Source organism: Tenrec ecaudatus, chromosome 18 (assembly GCF_050624435.1).
Source record: "Tenrec ecaudatus isolate mTenEca1 chromosome 18, mTenEca1.hap1, whole genome shotgun sequence".
Taxonomy (NCBI): domain Eukaryota; kingdom Metazoa; phylum Chordata; class Mammalia; order Afrosoricida; family Tenrecidae; genus Tenrec; species Tenrec ecaudatus.
The window spans coordinates 21,852,662-21,868,677 of record NC_134547.1 but is presented as its reverse complement, the minus strand read 5'-3'; the positions used below and the strand labels follow the sequence as shown (position 1 = coordinate 21,868,677).

The window sequence follows — 16,016 nt, the reverse complement described above, 5'->3', positions numbered from 1 at the left end:
ATCTTCCATTTCCTTCTGCCCTCATGAGACCTTTAGCTGGCCCCTGCCTGGAAGGTGAGGCCCCAGCCCGCAGATGCCCTGGCTACTGGTTTGCCTCCCTGTGGAGCTGGACTCCCTTTGGGATCCAGAAACCCTGGTGGGCCGGCTGCATCAGCTGGCCAGGGCTGGCGGCCGGGCTAGGTTCTCCCAGACTCGTGTGGAGAGATTGAGGGTCTGGTAGCCGGGATCATCGCCGCCAGGGGGGATCATGGGACAATCTGAAGGACATGGCTTTGGTGGGCCTTTCAGCAACTGTGTACCTTTCATCTGCAAGGCTCAGTGGCCTGTGAAGGACTTTATAAGTGATCGTTGCACCCAGGGACCTCCCTGGATAGACGACACAAATCTCCCTGCACAGAGATTACGGAGAAGCTCAACACCACCAGGCTGAAAAAGGTCAAAGGCCAACTGTAAAATCGACTCACAGACCTGGTTCAATTTCCTCCAGCTTCAACTTCAACTTGCACTTGAGCAGCGGAGGGTCTGAGGATGAACATGAGTACGTCCCACGTGAACTTTGAGACCACTTCGAGAACAGACGTCACACTTGGACGGACACAATGACGTAGGCCCAGAAGAGTCATGCTACGGCGTCAAGGATCTGAGGTGGATGATAGCAGGGAGGTGGATGGAACGGAGGGGGGGGGGGAGTGGGGGGGCGGGCTGCAACGGAGATCGCACCCTGGATCCTGTCCTTAGATCCAAGGTGCAAAAGTGAGTGTGGGAGCTCCATGATCGAATCCTGAGTTGGTTTTTCCAGAAGAATTGGAGACTGGCCTGGAGTCGAGGCTGAAGTTCCCCCATTGAGTTCGCCTCAGGCTGAAGTTAGCTGAAGTCCACATCATCTCGGCCTTTGGAGATGTTTGTACGGTTTTTAACAACTCTGGGCTGAGGGATGAGGTTGGCGTGGCAAGAAGATGTCATCCCTGCCCCAATTCTGTGGACTTGGTGATTCCCAGAGCACTGTGCGAAGACAGCTGCAGAGGCATAGTTTCAGAAACCGGAGGCTGAGGGTTCCAGGGGTACAGGGCCACCCAGTCCAGGAGGGACTGTTGAAGCCAGGAACTGCCAACTGAAGGGTTGGATGCAGGCCACACGGCGGTGTCTTGTCAGGGAATCTCTCAAGCTATTGCTCTGTGGCCTCCAGCACCTCTGCCCCTGAGAAGATGGGGAGCAGATGGTGTGGAGTCCTGCCGCCCCTCAGTTGGCCATGTAGATGGGGAGGCCTGGGCTCTGGCTCTCAGTGCTGTGGAGCCAGAGTCCCGCGTGCCAAGCGAGCATGGTTGAGTGTCTCCCTACAGAAGCATACGTTCCTATTTGCTGTATCCCTTCCCGCCGCGGCATCCAGCCCCTTTCATACCTTACCCCAATAGCGGATTGGCATAGGGGGACTTTATCCCCCGTGCCTGGATCCAAAATGTCTGCCATACGCCTGAGTTTTTGGCTTGGCTGCATTCATTTGGCCATTAAGTTTTCCTTGACAATTTCAATGTGTAGAAAGTAGACATGTCGCCCCTGCAGTTCTTTTGAATTCAATACATAAAACAAAAGGGGGAAATGTGGGAAATTAACAAATGCCATTCCTGCAGATTGTCCCCTAACAGCTGTGCGGCCTTAAAGTGAGCACATGGTTGATTCTGTCTCCCTGCGGATCTCCTCCCACCAAGGCACCCAGCCCCCCTCATGCCTTCCCGCAATGCAGGTGTTGGGTTTCCTCACCTGTGAGCTCAGGGACTTTACTGTGATTACTGCCCACCTTGTGACGTATGTAACTCCTGAATATGCATGACTTATGGCTTCCTATAAAAGCGCCAAAGCAATAAAGACACCTCTCCTCCGATCCTCCTTCCCTCCTTTCCCACTGCCTCTCCCTCGCTCTCCTCCTTCAGCACCTCCACGTGGACCATCCAGAGAGGCTGAGGTGAGCGTGCTACTATGAACTGTGTCTGACTCCTTTATTTTACTCTCTCCTCTCTCTCTTATTCTCTATGACTTTACTGTAACCTTTATATATTATAGCCGTGCAATTGGGCCTGCCGGACCCATGATGGTCTGTTCGGGGCTGGTTCCCCTGACCCCTGGGGTTCTCTTTCCCAGAGCTCTCTGTCCCTCCCAGTCCCCCATCCCCTTCCCAGTGACTATTCTTTCCCCTGGTCCCTTTTGTCCTTTCAGGTAACTTCTCATCCCCATGTGACTCTCCCCATTCTCTTGGTGCCTCCCAATGCTCAGCGACCCCTGTGCTGCCAGCCTTTGTCCCTTCCCTTTCTCCCGGAAGCAGCAGTCAAATGACCCACTGTGTTGCCAAGCAGAGCTGGGAGCTGAGCCAGTGCCCTGGGTGGGAGCGGGGGCATCAGAGCCACCAGCACCACCCCTTCCCCAGCCTTCTGTTACAGCTCTCTCTGATGCACTTGTGCTTGGCCATGAGCTGAGTTTGTCCTCCCTGGATTCCAGGGCAAACAGCTCCCGGGCACTGTGGTTCTCTGTGGTCCTCTGTCCACCATGCGGCTAGGACAGCCCCATCGGGCACTCTGCACTCCGTAGCCCACCTAGTCACGGCTTCCAGTGACCTCAGACCACCCTTAGCCTGCCATTTGCCTCAGAGCACTGAGGCCAGAGAAAATGGGGAGAGCCCCCCAAAGGCCAGCCTTGGAGTTTGAGCAGGTAAGTGGGAGAGTTTGAGCGTGTGGAGACTGACCCTGCTCTCTGTACCTCGTGCCCACACTTCCCACCCCCACCGAGCAGCCTGTGGTCACTGGGAGCTGCTGCTGTCCCAGGACACGTCGGACCACACCTCTCAAAGCTGTCTCACCCGCAAAATGCAGAGATGGCTTCCTCCTAGGCATTCCAGAGCCGTTGCCTGGCTGGCCAGCAGGTGTCTGCAGAAAGCCCAGTTCTCCTCACAAGGCACGCTCAATCCAAGTCTCTGGCCCACACCCTTGCCCCGTCCCCAGGGCTGCCCTGACCCTGCAGGTACTCCCAACCCCCTTTCCCAAGCCCACTAGCCTCCTGCCTAGCCCACCAACTCAGCCTTCAGACACAGAATCTTCACGCCGGGCCTGCACATGCAGAGTCCTTCTGCTGGAGTGACCCTGTGGCCCACCTATGAGGGGCGCCTGCTGTGTGCCATGGGTGCCAGGGAGGAGGTGGGTATGGGAAAGGGCACTGCGGGCTGTGTGACAATGTGGCTGTACTGCCCTTCAGCCCCTGAGCACAAGCAGTGCCCACCCCGAGTGAGTTGGGGCCTCCATGGCAGCAGCCTGCTCTCTCAGCCGGTTGCCATCTTTGGCACCTGTCAGGCCTGCCTGCATGTGCTGTGCACCCCACCAGGACCGAATGAGGAGGGCTGGGGCCAGGCCAGCGCTCCCTCCTGGCTGCCTGCTGTTGCTGTGGGGGGGGGGGGGGCTCTGTGGTGCCTGTGGTCCGGCTGGCACGTCACGGCGGTCTCGCTCCCGGGCTGTGCAGCCTGTGTGACCAGGCAGAGGCCAGGGCTCAGGGGTGGGACCAGTAGGCAGGGGCTGAATGGTAGCTATAGCAGGGCTTATGGCCCCCAGCTCAGCCATAGGACCTGGCTCCTGAGGTGAGCTGACCACTCCTGGAGCCACGGTGGGGATGAGGACAGAGAAGCGGTGGGGCACCTGGACAACCCTCTGCCCACACAGGCCCAGTGAGTCCTGAAGCAGGTCCCCATAGGAGGCAGAGGGGCAAGCGAGGGACTCAGAAAGCAACTGGGGTCCAGACAGCAGCCCTCCGCCCTGCTGCTGAGACCAGACCAAGGCTCACCTGCCGCCCCCGAGGTGCAGCTCAATGGTGCGCACGTCTGAGCCCCGTGGGACTGCCTCTTCCTAACTGTTCCAGCCCAACCCCTACCATCACCAAGTGCCCTGGCTGCTGCTTTTTGGATCAGTGACACCCCCCCACCCCCACCCCCCTCACTGGCCTGTGTCCCCTGTGTACCCCAGGAGTCAAGATTCAGTCTCTGGGGGATTTGTGGAGGCGCCGGAGGGGAAAGTTCTCCACCAAGATTCAGCCCCCGAAGGAGCAGCCAGAGCACGCAGGGTGCACCCCCAATAGACCACAGCCCTGTGAGCCCCACCCACCTGGTGACCAAAGCGGGCATCCTTTACCCTGAGCGGCTGCTGGTAGGAAAAGGAGTGAGGGCATCTGAGCCAGGGGACTTGGCGCCCATGCCCATCCCCGCCTTCCCAGGTCCTGTGGCCACGGCGGGCAGGGGGCAGTTTTTTCCCACTGCAGGCACCCAGCACTGAGCTGAGCAGAGGGGCTCCCCTCAGGCTGTGCAAGTAAGCCATGGGGTCCAGGGCAGGGGATCCCGGACCACCCCCCACCCCCTCTTCCTTTCCTACTGGAGATCACAGCAGGGCTGCAAAATGGATTCCAACCCCAAGCAGGTGCAGCCAGAATCCCACTTCTGACACAGACCCTCCGTTGGGCCCTTATGGCCCTGTCTCTGCAGATCCCACCCCTCACACCCCTTCGCTCCCCGAAGGACAGGGAAGGAGGAAGCAGCCACCTTGTCCTCTGTTGACTGAGCCCGGCCCACCTTTTCAACATTTTATTCATTTTCTTGGGTGGTTTAGTCCAGTGTGTGTCTGTGTGTGTGTGTGTGTGTGTGTGTGTGTGTGTGGTGGGGGATGTGGTGGGGTGGGTGGGCAGGAGTGTTGTCCCTAGCTCCTTGTGCACGGAAAGGGACACACTGAGAGCTCCTGGAGGGTGGGGGTGGGTGGGGCCGGATTTGTGAGCCAGCCCCCAGGGTGGAAAGGCGGGGAAGCCAGGGTTACAGTTGGAGAAGGGTTCACATCAGAAGCAGGTTACAAAGTGAGAAACCTGGGGGTGGGGGCAGGAGCTCAAGAAAATACAAAATACAGGTTGGGGTGGGACCAAGACCCTGTAAAGGGGGAGGATGGGAAGGACGCCCCCTCACCCCCCAGCTCTGGCTCAGCAGTAGCTCCTGGTCTGGCCCTCTGAGTGGAGGGACCAGCTGGGAGCGGGGTAAGGGGGTGGGGGGCCAGCCCCCTCACCTCCTTGGCCCCCATTCCTATACAAAGACCCTCGGTGGGGCACGCCCCCTCTCCCGTAGGCTGGTGGGGCTGCTCTGTAGAGCAGGAGAGGCTCTGGGGGTGCCCAGGGTCCAGGTACCCTGTGAGGAGTGCGGGGGCACCAGGGTGCCCGCTGCTTCTGTGGGAGGCGGGGCACTGGGGGCCCAGGATCTGAGCGGCTTCGGGGGTGGGCAGGAGGGGAGGAGGAGCAGGAGGAGGCAGGTGAGGGTCCCCTAGGCCCAAGCGCCAAGTTGACATAGAGGGGCTCTGGCCTGATAGGGCGGCGGGCAGGGTGCTGGGGGACTGAATAGCCAAGGTGGCTGGAGGGGAAGCAGGAGGGCGGGGGCGGGGGCGGGTAGCTGAGCATGAAGTCTGGGGACCTATGGAGTGGCGGCGACTGGCCAAGCACGCCATAGGAGGCACCGAACCTGTCGGGGGGCATCGAGCGGAACGGACTCCAGGGCCGGGTGGAGCCAGAGTAGGGGGGCCCCTCCCCAGCCCCGATCTCATAGTACAGGTTCTCTCCCCTGTCGAGTGGCGCAGGGGCACCCAAGGGGCTTCTCCAGACAGGGGCTGGGGAGCTGGGTGGGAAGGAGGGAGGGCCCAGGGGGTACAGGCCTGGCTTGGGGACCCTAAGGAAGGGCGGCAGGCACTCCCGGGGGGCTGAGAAGAAGCCCGGGGCAGGGACCTGCGAGGGGCCAGGGCATGGTGCTTGGGCTACTGGTGCTGGCGCGTCCCTGCACGCTGTACCTGTTCTGAGCTGGGCACTGGCCTGGGCAGGGCCTCGGGGACCCCTTCTGGCAGCCCCAGTGGGATTCTGGCTCCGCCCCAGGCTCCCCTCGCTCTGCTGCCTGGGCAGGTAGGGTGGGGGTCCTGGGGCCCAGGCACCCAAGTGAGCTAGGGGGCTCAGGGGCAGCCCACTTCCTGGCATCCTGGGGGTCTCCCCACCCACCTCCAGGGACAGTGAACGCCGGAAAGGGGAGCGAGGAGCAGGGGGGGTGCCCCCATGCTCCTGCTGGCTTTGTGTCTGGGCCACCTGCTGAGCCCGCTCAGCCAGGGCCAGGGCCATGAGGCGTGCTGGGTTCTTGGGGGGTGGAGGCGGAGCCCCCCCAGGGCGCAGGAGGGTCAGGGGTGGGGGCAGCAGCGGAGAAGTTGTACCAGGGCCTGCAGAGAGAAACGGGAAGTGGGGTGAGTCAGGTCCAGGCACAGCCTCCTCGACTGTAAGGAGGTCCGGTGTGGGGCCCAGCAAGACTTCCTCACCGTGCTGGTCCTGGGGGCCCCGGGCCCCGGGCAGTGGCAGCTTGCTGCAGATCTCCTGGTGGCACGGGCCACTCAGCTGGGCCTCAGCTCCGCGCAGCAGCATGGGGATGAGATGGGGGCGCAGGCTCAGGCTGGGGCTGAGGGCTGGCGGCAGGGGGGGTGACGGGGTGACTGAGGCAGGCGTCCCCCCGGCCCCTAAGAGCTCCAGCACAGCAGGGGGCACCGAGACAGCCAGGGGTTCGGAGATGTCCAGGGCGGTAGATGAGGCAGGGCTAGCAGGCCTGCGGGGTGAGAGAGCCTGGGGGACTGCCCTGGGAGGGAAGGAGGAGGCAGAGGCCGGGGGTGCAGGGCTAGCTGGAGGTGCAGGGTCTCCTGGGGTGGGGCTGCTGCAGCGGAAGGTCAGGGGGTCGAAGTCGAGCCCCCGGAGCCCCTCCAGGCAGCGGGGTGGGCTGAAGTCTAGCTCGTCACCGTCGTCCAGCCAGGCTGAGGTGCGGTGTGAGGGCGACTGGGAGGGTGCCCCGAGCCCGGGTGCTGAGGACTGGGAGGAGGAGGAAGAGGAGGAGGAGTCCGAGGAGGAGGACGAGGACGAGGAGGAGGTGGACAGGCTCTCGCAGGAGCCGGCAGGGGCTGGGCCCACGGGGAAGGTATCACTGCTGGAGTGGGGTCTTCGTAGTCGGTGCAGCCTCTGGAGGCCTGGGAGGGAGGGTGGGGTGTGAGGGTTCCACAGCCCCCCCTCCATGAGGGAGAACAATGCCCACAGCCCAGGCTCAAGGAAGACGAAGATGAGGAGGCATAGCTGGGCAGGCTCCCCCCGGGGGAGAAAGGAAGGAGCCAGTGTGCTCACTGTAGGACCTGTGAACTCTCTGCCCAGAAAACTCTTCAACAAACCAAACCAGGGGCAAACCAGACCCAAAGGCAAGAACCAGGCCTGCCAGCCCTGCGGGGGGCGGGGGGGGGCAAGAAGACCAACCAGGATCTGACCACCCACTGCTGGGAGCCCATAGGGTGACAACTAGCCTAGGAGACTAAGTGGGCCTTGTCTTGGGCAGTTGAAGGGGCAGAGCCTATAGACCCCCCTCTGCCGCCCCTGGGCCTGTGGGCGAGCAGCCTCCCCGGAGTGCGGCTGCAGCAGGGACTGCTCAGAAGAGGCCCCAGGGCAGCGGCAGGAGGAGGCAGTGGTCCAGCTGCTCGTGGTGGAGGATCACAGCCCCACGCAGCAGTGGGGAGGAAGTCCCATAGAAGGGGACACGTCCTCTTCCATGCTTTGAAAATGACCACAGAACAAGACGTGACTTAGGCATGTATGCGCACGCACGTATGTGCACACACGTGCTGGAACCTGCAAAGCATGAGGCCGAGGCCTGTCAGGTAGAGGCCGCCTGGGCGCGAGAGAGCAGGAGCTCACAAGCACAGGCTCGGGCGCCTCTAGTCATGGTCAGTAGGCCTGCAGGTGGCCATTATATTGCTGCTTTTCTTTATTTTTAATAAAAAGAATGAGCCCACAAAAGACTGTTTGGAAGGACCAGAGCTGTGAACCGAGAGATGCTTCCTCCGACTCACTACCCCAAGACCCCAGCTCTGACTGCGACATGTGGGGACCAATCCTGGGCGCCCTGCCTCCCCCAGCTCCCCCGCATGGCCACTGGGGGGCCACCCCGTGCTCACCAGCCCCGCTGGCCTGGGACGACAGGGACTCCTCGCTCTTGGCTGACCTCAGGGTGACTGTGTCAGTTCGGCTGCCTGCGAGGAGAGATCAGGGTCATGGGGTGGGGGCTGAAGGTGAGGACTTGCCGCTTCCCCCCCTCCCCCGCACGGTCAGTCCGGTCTCTGACCTGAAGGCTGTGCCGGGGTTCGAACACTCCCCAGCCAGGGCAGAGGCTTCATCCGGGGGATGCCTGGGCCCCGGCCCAGGGCAAAGAAGGTCTTCCAGCTGGGGCCCCCGGGCTTCCTCGGCTTCTCCCTTCTCTCCCTTTTCCTCCTGGGGGGTGGGGGTGGGGTGAGAGGGGGAGACGTGGACGGCAGTGTGAGCAGAGTGGGTCTGGAGGCCTGTCCCCCTGCCGGTCCCTGCCTGTCCCGGCGTCCACTCACCTGTCCGCAGGGGAGGTCGGGGTCTTGGCGGTCGTGGGGTCGGTGGGTGTCCGCAGCCGGCCCTGTGTCCGCGCCTGGGCCTCCTCCAGTGTCAGCAGGCGAGTCGAGGGGCCACTGCCTGCGAGAGACTTGGGTCTGGGGAGGAGGCAGCGGCCTGGAGAGTGTGGACAGAGAGTGGCGGTCAGCCTTGGGGCCACCCAAGAACTCAGGCCAAGCCAAGCGCTACAGCCCAAGCCCCGGCCCCTCAGCGTGCCCACCCGGGCTGGCAAGGCAAGGGACCAGGGCCGGTCAGGCGGGAGTGGGTGGGCAGCAGGCGGGAGGAGGAGGAGTGAGGCAGACGAGCTGATGAGGAGGCGGCTCCCAGCAGCCAGCGAGGCAGAGGCTCTGGCTTCAGTTACCTCAGGCCAGAGGGCCCTCCGATGGACGTGCTGACTCCTGACTGGGCGGGGGTCCAGGGCAGGGCAGGGAGTCTGGGAGGGGCCGGGGCGGGGCCAAGTCTGGGGACCTCCCACCTCCTCCCAGGTGGACCCATGGCCTGAGTGCTCCCCAGGAGCTACAAGGGGTGAAGGAAGAGCAGCGTCAGGGCCCAGAATTGGGGTTCTTGAGCTGAAATGAGAAGGAGGCTGGGCAGGAAGCCAGCCAGCTTCCTCGGGGTGGGGAGAGGGCGGGGGCCACGGCCCTCCCACGGAGGTCCTGACAAGAGGGGGCATGGTCAGGATGTGAGGCTGGGGCTGGGGCGTACCCGCAGGGTCGAGGCCGGCAGAGGCGAACGTGTCACTGAAGAGGACATCCACGTGGGTGAGGAGGAACTCCACCACCACCGACTGCACCCGCACCTCCCGGAAGGCGGCCGCTCCACCCAGTCCCACCGACTCCAGCTCCATGGACCTGCGCGGGGCGACAGGGTGCAGCGGGCCAGCGCCTTAAGCTCGGCAAGGTGGAGAGCCAGTGGACGCGGTGACTGCCCACGCAACACTGACCTTCCCCCGTGGAGCACATCTAGAGCTTGGCTCTCTACTTGCCCCATCCGCGCGGGCGCCCTGATGGCCTAACTGGTTAGGGGATGGGCTGCTAACTGCTAGGTCAGCAGTTCAAATCAGCCAGCTGCTCCTCTGGAGAAAGACAAGGCTTTCGACGCCCCCCCCCCCTTGGGTGACACAGTCTCGGAAGCCCCCAGGGGCAGTGCCACCTGTTCTAGAGGGTCATTCTGAGTAGAAACGGACTTCGTGGTCGTGAGTCTGAGTTGCGATCCAAAGAGTCGCCGCCTTGGAAGCCCCCTGGGGCAGTGCTGCTCTGTCCTGTCGGTCACTGAGACTCAGAGCCCCTTTCATCTGTGCTGTCTGAGCAGCTTGGGCCAAACACCTCAGGGTCTTCCTTAACCCCTCCTTCCCTTGCACCCTCATCCAACATGTTAGCAAACTCTGGTGACTCCATCTTCAAGATCTTTCCAGAACAGCACCTCTCCTCCCCCTTCATGGCCTGCACTGCAGCCAGCTTCCACCTTCTCCCATCGGACCCCGCCCAGCAGCCTCCTCGTGAGAGTCTCTGCCCACACTCCTGCCTCTCCAGCCAGGGGGCGCCTGCACCTCCCAAGTCCCCACCTTGACCCAGGAGCCACCCCCCACCCCTCCAGCTGCTCACCCATCACCTCTCTCACCTCAGCATCTCCTCCCACCTCAACTTCCTACTCAGCTCCTGCCACCCTGTGCCCGAGGCCCGCCCTCCTGGAGACCTCGTCGCCTTTGCTCGTGACCCGAAGGTGAGCTTCTGAGAGGGGTCTCAAGTCGCCCGCCTCATTTAAAATCATCCACCTCTGTCTCTGGACTCGCGCTCTCTCGCCTGTGCTCATTTTCCTCTGTCAGCCAGGCCATCCATTCTACTGCCCTAGGTCCTTAGGGAGTTGCCCCCCAAAGCGCGGGACAGAGCGCTTGCCTGTCTTGGGCACGTCAAATCCAGAGCAGCAGGCTCTCGCTCTGCTCCTGGTCACCCGGACTGCCTGCTGGAGCCTCCCCTCCGTCCCCTTCATGTAACCGTTCCAAGCTGGCGTGACGTGACCCCACCCGGAGGGCTGCCCTTCCCGGTGCAGACCCTGGTGCTCTTGGGCACTCAGTGCATTCAGATAGGCCGCCGAGTGATCTCAACTCAGAGACCTGTAGGAGACTGCCACTCTACAGAAGCAGAGAAGCCTGCTCTTTCTCCGTTGCAGCGCTGCTGGCTTCAAACTGCTGACCTTGTGGTTGGCGGCCCAGTGTGTGACCCACTACACCACAGGGGAAGGCTCGTTGGTCACGTGAGGCTCAGGGGCTCACAGTAGGGTCTGGAACATGGGAGACACGGGCTCACTGATATCCAGTCAGTGCTGGCTCAGCCACCCCCGTGGGTTTCCGACACGGTCACTGTAGACCAGTCTTTTTTCCGGTGGAGCTACTGGTGGCTTTGAACTGCCCACCTTGCAGAATGCAGTCCGACATGTAGCCACCACTCTGCTAGGAGTCCACTGATGGCCAGGAGAAAGGCTAGAGCAGTGTGTCTCACCTCCCTCATGCCGCAACCCTCAGACAGCTCCTTATACTGTGGTGCCCCCCGATCCTAAAACCATTTTCATTGCTACCTCATCACTGTCATTTTGCTACTGTTAGGAATCGGGCGACCCCTGGGAAAGGGTCGTTCCACCCCCAAAGGGTCGCGGCCCCGCAGGGTGAGAACCGCTGGGCCGAAGCTTTTCGGCGCTTACCGCAGGAGGTTGGGGGCCCAGACGATGGCCAGGTTGCGGGCATGCATACTGGTGCTGGCACTGTGTCTCGCCATGCGGGCCAGGTGTCTCAGCAGGTACTCCAGGGTCCTGGGAGTAGGAACAGTGAGGACCCCTGAGCCTCAACTCCCTTCCAGATCCCCTGCCCTCTCCCCCCTCCCCCAGGTCTCCTGGCTACCTGTAGTGTGGTGGGGGCAGCTGCTGGATGACGTCATGCACCCGCACCATGCGCTCCTCTTCCCGGGGCACTGACATGGCCTCCTGGGATGTGGACAGTTCGTGAGGGGAGGGCCAGCCCCCTCCCCCACCCCGCCCCCCTCCAGCTCGGCCTGGAGCCCCTACTCACGCTGAACTTTCCATAGAGCTGGTAGGTGAGCAAGGGGTTGGGCAGCTCCCGGAAGTAGAGCTTGCAGAGGGAGGACACGCTGTGGATGTCCTGCAGGAAGGCCGGGCCCGACAGCTCAGGGATCCTCTCGCTGTCAAACTCGTGCCTGAGGCCACGGGGCCAAGGGGGGGACAGTCAGGTCAGAGCCAGTGGCAATGTGAGCCCGTGGGTCACAAAGACCAGGCTGCACCATCTTGCAGGAGGAGCCAAGCTCCAGCCACGTAGGCCACTCTCCTGGTTTCCAGAGGTCAAGTCCAAGAGCGGCCCTGTGTTCGGGCTCACACCCTCCATGACCTCTTGACCTTGCCTCTCCCCAGCTCCCACAGACTTTGAGCTCGGGCCTCAGTCCTCCAGGCTGCTGGTGAGCTGTTTCCCCTTGACCTCAGAGGAGCGCCCTCCCTTCAGAGCCAAATCCTAACAGTCACTACCAAGGCCTTGCGCGCTCGGCCCCAGCACCCTGATTGCTTCCCCTTCCACCGGGCCCACTTTTCCTGGACTGTCCAAGGGCTCCTAGCCCTCTGGGCCTGCCCTGTTTCAAGCAGCCACACATGTGCCATCCTCAGGGACCATCCGTACCCTCTCTTACCCCAGACCTTGTCTCCTGGCACCCTCCCAGGACTGCTCTCTTGTCTGCCTTGCTCTCCCTGGAGCAGGGGGGCCCCTGGGGGCAGGGCTTCAGGTGGGCACCTTCCCCACTGTGGCCCCACCACCAGGACAGTGCTTGACATGTGGCCAGTGCTCCAGAACAGCACTGTGCATCCTGTGGTCTCAGTGGGCAGGCGTGGCACCTCCTCCAGGAAGCCCTCCCTGACCTGTCTCAGGCTCCCCTCCCTCTGGGCCTTCCCAGCTCCTGAGAACAGTGTCCTGCGCAGGGGGCGGAGGAGGCTGAGTAGGGGGTGGCCTGAGGGCCTCACCTGAGCCGCTGGATGTTGGAGGACACGCCCGAGAGCCGGTAGATCCCGTCTACCACACCGTGCGCCTCGATGAACTCGGAGCAGCAGCGCAGCACCTGGGGCACTGGGAGGGAGCAGCGGGGTCAGGCCGGCTGGGCCAGGGGGGTGGGGGGTGGGCCCAGGGGTGGGGGGTGTCAGGGGGCTCCAGTCTCACCGTCCTGGCCAGAGTTGCTGAGGTGCTCCCCGAGGTCACAGCCAAACACCCTCTGCCGCAGGATCCCTCGCTGCCGCAGCCTCTGTCTCGATGGGCGGGAGCGCATGAAGGTCCGGAGGAGGCCCGCCAGCTTCCCACGGGGCCGGGGCACCGCTGTCGGGGCAGAGGCAGGTGGCACAGAGGCAGGGTCATCCTAGGCCCAGGGAGGGGGAGAGGGGCACAGGGGGAAGGGACAGGGCCCCAGGTTCCCATACCTGAGGTCAGAGAGGAGACCCCCTGGGGAATGGGGACGCCACCTGCAGGGCCGTCAGCATCTGTGGGGTGAGCAGTGGGTGGGCACATGGACTGTAAGGCAGTGCGCCCCCTGCCCCCCACCCCGGTTCTGCCACTCACCTGCTTTGAGCCCTGGGCCGAGTCGCTCGGTGAATAGTTCCACACACTCGCTGGGGAAGAAACCGACCTGAGGAAGGCTAAGGGTGAGTGGGAGGCTGCCAGGGCCCTGACTCCGCTGCCCGCTGCCCCAGCCTGCCCCCGGCCCGCCTCACCTGGAAGCCACGCTTGCCTCGCCACCAGCTGCGATCCTCGGTGGGCGGCATGTCGATCACGGAGACGATGTCTCCCACCTGGGAGGGAAGTGATGGACAGGGGCGTCAGAGAAAGGGGTGGCAGGGGGCCCTGCCAGAGACGGCCCTCCACAGCCTCACCTCGAAGGACAGCTCATCGGGTGCCTGGGCTGTGTAGCGCTTCACCACGTGGGCGGCGGCCACTGCCGGGATGTTGAGCGAGGCTTCCTCACTGAGCAGCAGGCGCCGGCCATGGTTGTCCAGCTGACATGGAGGAGGCATGTGGACGGAGGAACACCGCCCCCCCCAGGAGCCCCCATCACCCAGAAGTCTCTGCCCTCTCTAAAACACCCTCTCTTCTTTGCCTGCACATGGCCTGGGGCTTCCCTGCCCCCAAGCCCTCCCCATGCGCCCCTGCGCCCTGGCCCTGCATGGGCAGACACTGCACGTTGGCCACCCCCCTAGCCTGGGCCCGGAAGAGCCAGCTTTCTGAGTTACAGCCTGCGTTTCTAACTGATAGACCTTTAAATCTTCCCCACCTAGACTAGACACACATGCACACACTCTCTCTCTCCCTCTCTCAGGCATGTGCCCACACAGACACGAAAATACCAGTGTGCCTCCTCCACATGGGCTCCTCTCCTTCCTGCACCTACCTACATGTGCCCCTCAGACCCTCCTCGCCCACTCCCCCACAGCAAGGCCCTGTCAGGGTTACCTCCATCCAGGTGAGCACAGGCCCACAGTTGAGGTTACTGTCCACCAGCCCCGACAGAGTCTCGAGGTACTGCAGCAGCAGCGGCACCAGCATCTGGGGGGGCAGCGTCAGGATGAGCCCCGCCCCCACCCCTGCCGCTGGAGCCAAGAGCACCCACTCCCCTCCCACGCAGCCTCCCTGCGCTTCTGGGCAGGGAGGGGATGCTGCCCCTGCTGTTTAATTCTGTGAAATCCGGTCAGTTGGAGGAGGGGGGACTGGTCCAAACTCCAGACCCTCCTGTCCCCCCTTGCAGTCGCAACTGCACTGTGGCACTAAAGTTAAATGGCCAGAGACGTGCTTATTCTGACTGGTTGGAATGTGGGGGGTGACATCTCCTGGACACCCTACAGGACAGAACAGAACCGGCCCAACAGGGGCTCCTAGCCTGGGGACTGAGTAGATGGGGGACTGAGTAGATGGGCCCCTAATGTGCGCGGCCCAATCCACAGCACCGCCGGGCTCTGGTGGGGCATCTCAAAACCAACCACTGCCCTGCCCACACAGCACGCCGATTCTGACTCCAGAGCTCAGAGTAGAACTGTCCCTGTGGGTTTCCGGGGCTGATTTTTTTTTAAGACCCTAAGGCTTTTATTGGGGGCAAACAGCCTCATCTTTTCCCATCTGGTGGGTTTAGCAGCTCAGTCACCACCAGGTCTCCCCTTGTGGGGCATACCAGAGATGAACTATCTCTCTGCCCTCCCCCACAGTGCGGAGGACACACCAGGGGGCTAAGGCCAGGACTGGGAGACCTGGGCAGCGGGCTACCTGGGCAGCCCTGGCCCCCTCAGGAGGTGGGGGAAGCTCAGGGAGGCAGGAAAACCTCCGGTCGAATATGCAACGGTGGAGGTGGGCGTCCAGAGAGCGGAAGTCATCGTAGCTGCGCAGCACCGGCCAGGACCGGCCCTGTGGAAGCCGGAGGGACAGAGTGATGCAGTGGCCCCCAGACACCGCGCTGAGGACTGGGATCATGTGAGACGGCCTCACCTGACAGGTTACCTGCACCCCAAACACCAGCTCGCTCTCGCCAGAGAGGCCGGGCCCTTCGCGCTCCGGCGACAGCAGCAGCTGCGGAGGGAAACAATGGCTGGCCACACCTGTGTCCCAGCTCTGAGCACGCCAGGCCGGCCGCCACTATCTGGGTGTGTGCACCGCCCAACCTGGCCGGCCGGGTTGTCTCCAGCAGAGAGCAGGGTGCTGCCACGCAGCAGACCCCCATGTAAAGTTGCTGAGTGTTGAATGAATGAGTGCCCTCCCTCCCCTTCCCTGACTGCTCTGAGAGGTGCTTAGGGGCAGACAGGGCTTACACTTGACTCCCCACCGACCCAACGGGGTGCCTCTTCTCCCTACCTGAATGTGGCCAAAGTCTACATTCTCATAGTGGAAATGGGCACAGTCTGCCAGTCGCGGGAAGGGACCTCGAGGCGCCGAGAGCCTGGAGGGCAGGGGACACATCACCCATGGGTCCTGCACATGGCCCCCCTCCTCAGCCAAGCCTTCCCTCACCCCTCACCTCTTCCCAGGCTTTCCCTTCACGCTCGGCGCCCCTGGGGGTGGCAGAGGCTGCACTGAGCCCTCGCCTGGGCCGTCCAGGTTGTCAGTGCTCCGCGCCTGCAGAGCAGAGAGGAGTCAGAGCTGGAGCTGACAATGGGAGCATTGTCATCCGGCCGGCTGGGCCCAGGCAGGGGTAGGCGAGGGCAGGTCGGAGGATGAGTTTGCCTCTCCTGTGTGGTCTGCGCTACAGGCAGATGAGCAAGGGTTAGCCTGGGGAGTAGAAAGCGGGCAGCACTGGTGCCAGCCCCCCTGGCTTCTGTCCCCGCGTCAGGCTCACAGAGCAGCAGTCACCTCTTATGTGTGCCTCTCTGTACCATCCCCCCCACCGGCTGTTGGACAGTCACAGTCCGCCCCCCACCCCGGCAATCAGGCTTTTGCTGCTAGGCACCGCCCCACCCCCCCTACACACACACACACACACACACACACACACACACACACACACACACAGCTTCTCCTT

The 16,016-nt window shown here is 62.8% G+C and overlaps 1 protein-coding gene across 1 annotated transcript; it reads right to left on the bottom strand.

Moving 5' to 3' along the window:
* Positions 1-4,625: 4,625 nt before the first annotated feature.
* ARHGAP33 (Rho GTPase activating protein 33) lies at positions 4,626-14,059 on the bottom strand. Its single transcript, XM_075537370.1, has 15 exons — positions 13,967-14,059; positions 13,390-13,512; positions 13,231-13,308; positions 13,079-13,145; positions 12,940-12,999; positions 12,686-12,838; positions 12,493-12,595; positions 11,540-11,684; positions 11,372-11,454; positions 11,176-11,283; positions 8,442-9,329; positions 8,186-8,331; positions 8,019-8,093; positions 6,354-7,046; positions 4,626-6,257 (listed from the first exon to the last, which is right to left on the bottom strand). Exons 1-15 carry the CDS (start codon positions 14,057-14,059, stop codon positions 4,993-4,995), a joined length of 4,080 nt encoding a protein of 1,359 aa, XP_075393485.1. The 3' UTR covers positions 4,626-4,992.
* Between the last annotated feature and the right edge of the window lie 1,957 nt (positions 14,060-16,016).

Bases quoted from the DNA above. Each gene is read 5' to 3' on its own strand.
- ARHGAP33 (XM_075537370.1), bottom strand. From the start codon at position 14,059: ATGCTGGTGCCGCTGCTGCTGCAGTACCTCGAGACTCTGTCGGGGCTG. The intron at 12,839-12,939 runs GTATGGGAACCT...CTGCCCCGACAG, and splicing joins GGTCTCCTCTCTGACCTCAG to CGGTGCCCCGGCCCCGTGGG. The intron at 11,455-11,539 runs GTGAGTAGGGGC...TCCACATCCCAG, and splicing joins AGCTCTATGGAAAGTTCAGC to GAGGCCATGTCAGTGCCCCG.